The sequence below is a fragment of the Nomascus leucogenys genome, chromosome 13, assembly GCF_006542625.1.
Source record: "Nomascus leucogenys isolate Asia chromosome 13, Asia_NLE_v1, whole genome shotgun sequence".
Lineage (NCBI taxonomy): Eukaryota > Metazoa > Chordata > Mammalia > Primates > Hylobatidae > Nomascus > Nomascus leucogenys.
This window is the reverse complement of record NC_044393.1, coordinates 72,998,485-73,004,699: the sequence shown is the minus strand read 5'-3', so window position 1 is coordinate 73,004,699 and position 6,215 is coordinate 72,998,485. Positions and strand designations below refer to the sequence as shown.

Below are 6,215 nucleotides of genomic sequence, written 5' to 3'. Positions count from 1 at the left end.
TTTACCTTTCAAGTAGATTGTCTCCAGAAGAAGGAAGTCCTATCAATTAAACATGACTCTCAAGAGAAAAACACAATGCGTATAAGTGATTTTAAACAGAACATAGCATCAAGAAGTAGAAATTGCCCAAGACCCTGTTTTATCCTGCACTTTCCCATTACTTTGGTAATCAACAGTTGGTTGAGGCTGGGTGCAGTGGCTCACACCTATAATCCCAGAACTTTGGGAGGCTAAGGCAACAGGATCTCTTGAGCCTGGAAGTCTGAGACCGGCCTGGATAACAAAACAAGACCCATCACTACAAAAAAAAAAAAAACCTCAGTTGAGGATCAACAGCAGAGTCCAAGTATGCAAGGGCTATGTTATTCCATTTACTCCACAGAATAATTAATTGAGGTAGGAGTTATATTACTAAATTTCAGATAACAATATGGGGACTGTAGGTAACTTTCCCAAGGTCACACAACCAGATACTAAGTGAAACCATGATTCAAATTAGATTCAAAATGACTCTAAATTCACTATTCAAAAGTCATACATGGGAAGGGGAAAGCAAAAATATCTAACATTTCTCATAGGCCTCCTTTTCAATAGCACTTTTGGACCCCTTAAATGTCATGTTTTCTATATAATGATTTTTGCTTGCAAAAGTCACCAACTGCATTTTTACTAATATGGCTCCAGCTTCCAGATCTACAGCAGTGTCAGCGTAGGTAAGCATGAATATTATCCCAAAGCCTTCACAGTATTCAGACTGCCAGGGTCTGTGAAGGAAGGACTCGAAGTGCCATCTTAGAATTGGTGCTTTGCAAGTTGGGAATGGCTCCCCCTTACCTCAGTCTTCGGCCCCTCATGAGAAGCCATGCCAGGAATGGTTCTGCACTTAATAAGTCCAGGTGGGAAACAGAAACCTAGTGTGAACCCGTGGCTAGAATAGAAACTACATTTAGTCCTCTTCAGTGGACCAGTTGACCAGGTGACCCCTTCTGTTACATCAGATGATTACTTAGTAATGTGTCCTTAAATAAATTTCCAACTTGAAAAAACAGACTTTGAAATGAATAATTTAATATTTTCATGTATAATTTTATGTGTGTACATTCATGTAAAGACTAAATTATACTAGTTTTAAAGCAACTTAAATATTCCAATAAGGAGGAAGTGTACATTGACTTTACTCCAGATCTGGTTTCCTAGCCAGATTGGAGGCAAATAAAATAGCATGTTTCTGTTTATGTTAAGTGACATACATAATGTCTACTTATAATACCTCTCAATAGAATTCATAAGAGAAAAAAATTGTCGTAAGTTACACCCTTCTTTAAATGACTAGGCTAGAGGCCACACAATTCCCTTTAAACTCAATTATCTCACAACTGAATGCTTTGATAACTTGCTAAAAGCAGTAGATAAAGTGTCATTAGTGAACTAGGAGAAGGGGAAACCCCAGAGCAGCCATCAGCCGTCTTTATTTCTCTGCAATCAGGTCCTTCATATCCCTGATAACAATGACAGGAAAATGTATCTGCCATCACTGCCAGGTCTGTATCAGATGCTTTTCCTTTTACAGTAAATTCCCCGTCCTCAGAGGCCTCTATGTGGTAACTTGCGGGGTTCAAGTGAAGGTAACTGGGTGCGTTCCACATCTTCCTTATGCACCTCCCATTGTTCCTGCAGAGGTGAAGGCTGCATACCTCAGCAGCTCTGGTCACATTGGCTATGTAGCTCCCTAAATCAGAATTCACAAACTGCTTCACCTTTGTACAGTTGGCCTAGAAATGTAGGAAGAAATCGATTTTAGTGTTTCTCCCTGGTAGAAATGTAGAAAGAAATCGATTTTAGTGTTGCTCGCTGGTACTGATAGAATTAGAGCTTCTAATGTCTCAGATTTTTGGTCTTGATTAAAACATAATGGCTTGGTTCCAGTTGTTGAACTTGTAGGCTCCTGGGCACTATAACAAGGGTCCCAAATCAGAAAGGGAAGAGGTCTGAGGGGCAGGAGATGGATACTATGTTACAGTCAGGCTAAGCAACTGAACTTGCAAATGGCCCCCAGAATCAGCACATGAGACCTTGCTTTTCTCCATTTACATTCTTTTTTTCTTCCTTCTAGCTCCCAAGTTAATGGGTATAAAAGGAAAAGGAACAAACCCAAATTAGGAATGTACCAGAACTGCTGCCCTCAGGCTACCATTCAGGTATGTGGGGCCTTCCAGGGTTGTGTTAGAGCCTGAATCATAGTCCGTCATTTATTGTCAAATCATCTTATTCCACCATTCTACCAAGTATTATAGCCTTCTGGATTTTCCTGTTAATTTCCATCAACTGTCCTGGGTCCTGTACTTCTAATACAATTCAAACACAGAAACGCCTGTATGACTAAGTAACTTTTGTGTATATGGTTCCTATTACGTGTTCTAAACAGAGGCCACCTGTGTGCACCCACCTTCCTGATGAAGCTTTTCTGATGAGCCATCAAGGGGCTGGGGTGGAAATATCACACCTGGAAAGTCAGGAATTAATCCTCTCAGTTTCTACCTAATTCTCATATGTGGGCATAGGCATAAACAGTTTCATGAACACTATCTCGGTAGCAACAAATTGAGACTGTGAAATTCTAAGAATAATATCAGATCATCATGGACTTGCCAAAAAATTCAATTTAGCAAAAAGTATCAAGGGTACCAGTATTCAAGGTAAAATGCGTTACACTATAGAAACATAAACAAACCACATCTGGAAATATGGAAGAGAGATTGTGATTAATGTGGATTGGGGAAAACTAGGAATCTTTCCTGGAATAAAAAAAAAAATAAAAATCCCAGCTGAGAGAAATTTGAAGAGCCATATAAATCTTTTTTTTTTTTTTTTTTTTTTTTTTTTTTTGAGATGGAGTCTCACTCTTTCAACCAGGCTCGAGTGCAATGGTATCATCTTGACTTACTGCAATCTCTGCCTCCCAGCTTCAAGCCATTCTCCTGCCTCAGCCTCCTGAGCAGCTGGGATTACAGGCATGTGTCATCACACTCGCCTAATTTTTATATTTCTAGTAGAGACTGGCTTTCTCCATGTCAGTCAGGCTGGTCTCGAACTACTGGCCTGAAGTGAACCCACCTCCCAAAGTGCAGGAATTATAGGCGTGAGCCCCCGTGCCCAGCCATAAATCTTATTTTAAATGCTGTTAATTTTCAGCTGATTTCTCTGTAGAGAAAAAGTAACTTCATTGTGGAGAATTAAAAAGTTACCACCTGTTTCTTCCTCTCAAAATAGTATATAACACATTTTCTATAGTCGTTAAATGCAAGGTGTCCATCATCAAACTGTGGCGAATGCCAACTCTACCACTAACTATCCTAAATAGCTATTAACCTAGTTGGTTTCCCTCTAGTTTCATCATCTGTAAATGAGGATGATAGTCACTACCTCATATGACCAGTAAGTGAGCAAATCCAACTCAAAAAATCTCTTAGCACAACCTTAGCGCATCATAAATATTCATCAAATGTCAGTGTTATGATTACTATCTTTATAAAAGTTCACAATATTTTTTAGCCTTTTCTATGTATCAGGCCCTGATTTGGAATATTTATTCTAAAGCTGGTTTGCTATGCAGGTCATGAGAGCTTTATTAGAGTAAGCTCTCCAAGAAAGCAGAGAAATACTTTTAATAAAAAACATTAAATATACCTTCAAGATACTGACTTACCTTGGATGAAGTTAAATTCATGTCTCCCCAAATAACAATGCCTGCAGCTCCCAAGGCAGCACTTTCTCCTATGGTGCTGACTAGATCTTGCTAGATTGAAGACAGTAGAGTTCATTATTAATTTGAATGTAAAACAACCCACCAGGGGCCGGGCGCGGTGGCTCACGCCTGCAATCCCAGCACTTTGGGAGGCCGAGGCGGGCAGATCACGAGGTCAAGAGTTTGAGACCAGCCTGGTCAACATGGTGAAACCCCATCTCTACTAAAAATACAAAAAAAATTAGCCGGGCATGGTGGTGGGCACCTATAATCCCAGCTACTCGGAGGCTGAGGCAGGAGAATCGTTTGAACCCAGGAGGCAGAGGTTGCAGTGAGCCAAGATCGTGCCATTGCACTCCAGCCTGGATGGCACGGCGAGACTCTGCCTCAAAAACAAAAAACAAAAAACCCACCAGGGATTAGGATTAGAGTCTGAGTTCAGTATGATAGGGCTGGTACTGAGCTCATATATTCCTTAGATACTATTTTCTATTTTCTTAGAGTGGCACAAATGCTGAATAAACCAATGCTCAAAAATCACACTCTGTAATCATATGCAAAAACATATAAATATTTTTAAAGAAAAACATATTTTGCCATGCAGGATATTATATTGAAGACAATGAGGCTGTAAATGGTTATCAGAAATTATTTAATTGAAATAAATCAGGGGCACATACCCTCATACCAGGTTATATGTATGTGCCCCGGAAAGAGAATCCAAAAGTTTTCCTTCTCCAAATGCGATCCTGTTAACCAGGTTCCTTTTCCATTTTGCAACATGCCCCAGTGACACTTCATCCCCACAGTTATTTTGATGGGTTTATATCATTTCAATTCCAAGGCCAGGCAAAGAAGCAACGTTAAGGGCTTGCAGGCTCTGATTTGGTCCAGCTTTTATATTTGTCCCTGAAATTATGTGTGTTTAATTTCTAAGTACCTGACCTAATGGGCTTTATTTATGACTCATCCAGTCATGGTAAAGTCGCTGGAATTTTCTGCAATATGGTTAAGATAGACAAAGGTAAGGTTTTAGCAGAGAGAATTTTGATTTTATAATCTTAAAGGGTTATTGTTTTAGTGTTTAAAGATTAACATGGATCTAGGCCGTTTTCTGGAGCAAATTAAGATTTGAATGTATGTAGTTGGTTTCCTAGTTTATTAAATTATAACACATTCCCCCACTCTTTAGGATACTAAGCATTCACCTTTTATTTTAAGAGTGAATTTCTACCAATTAAATGCTAGAAAATGTTATTAGGTGATTTGGTGGAAAATAAAAGCAGAACTGTAAATGCTATTTTGCCATTGGGCACTCAATACTTGAGAGCTAAATCTCTTTATCTGACACTTTTATTGTCTAACACTAAAATTAAAGGTTTTACAATATCAGTTTTTACAGTTTTTTTTTTTTCTGGGCAATTGTCTTGTGACTTTCAACAAGGAAAGAGATTTTGGTTTAAACTAATTTCCCTTTCAGGTTAACATCCATTTTCATTCCCTATGATTATAATATCTGCTGAACAGGTCATAGCTGACATGACAGGAAGGAGAGGAGGTTTTGAGAGGCTCAAATGAGATAGTATAAATGAAAGGATTTTGAAAATTGTCAATGGCACGATGAACAGGACAGAGGAGGAACCATCCCTGCAGTACCAAGACTGCAGACTCTGCTGAGTCTGTGTCCACTCCCTCTTTGGGCAAAGACATAAGGGAGCAGAACTCCTCACTCCGCTCACTTTGAAACTTCCCTGAAAATGGTGTCATGTAATCACATGGTGTGATCAAGGCAGAAATCCCCAACAGCTCTCCTTTTGACGAAGGCATTGTCATTAAAGGAGAATAAGGATATAACATTTACATTTTATTTTTATAGGTTATTGACCTATAGTTAAGTATGTAAGCGGCAGATGTTTCTGGTGAAAGCCTTCTGAGAAAACCTTCTGAGGTTGCTGTCAGTTTCTTCCAAATTAGTTTTCAAATCGTTTCTCAACAAATTAGTCCACTGTCACCTCACAGACAGCAGAGTGCTGAATGAATCACAAAGCAGCTATGTTTTGGGGATCAGAAAAGCAAGGGCACTACCCAGCTAGGAAAGTCACAGATAAAGTGCCTCTGGGAACAGAATGGGACCACCCAAAAGCTTGAGCCACAGTGGTGTTGTCACATTACAGAAAAAGAAAGGAACAAAGTAGATGTACTGAAAATGAGCCTCCCAGGTCCCAGTGTGGCACAGGGTTCTTTGCACCTACACATGATCCTTGGACCTGAATCAAGGTTTCAGAAGCAGAGGGTAGGGCTACTCAGGGGATTCACTCGACACTTCGGTGTCAGTCCCTAATGCTTACCAGAGTGCATGTAAGCAAGGTGCCCACTGTGGGGAGCTGGAGCATTACTAATGAGCTGCCTTTGTGCCTTACCAGAGACAGCATGAATTAATGACAAGAATAAATATCTTTAAATCTATAGG

General features: G+C 39.6%; 1 protein-coding gene across 2 annotated transcripts in view; it reads right to left on the bottom strand.

Annotated features, from left to right (window-relative positions):
• Positions 1–1,334: 1,334 nt before the first annotated feature.
• LOC100582240 (hyaluronidase-4) overlaps positions 1,335–6,215 on the bottom strand; it is a 29,064-nt gene continuing 24,183 nt past the window's right edge. Inside the window, exons 2-3 of one of the 2 annotated variants that reach the window (XM_030826228.1) lie at positions 3,707–3,796; positions 1,335–1,772 (exon numbers count right to left, since the gene is read on the bottom strand). In XM_030826228.1, the coding sequence (XP_030682088.1) occupies positions 1,371–1,772; positions 3,707–3,796 (492 nt within the window). In that variant the 3' untranslated portion in view covers positions 1,335–1,370. The remainder of the gene's footprint in view (positions 1,773–3,706; positions 3,797–6,215) is intronic. The other variant, XM_003261268.3, reaches the window with a different exon arrangement.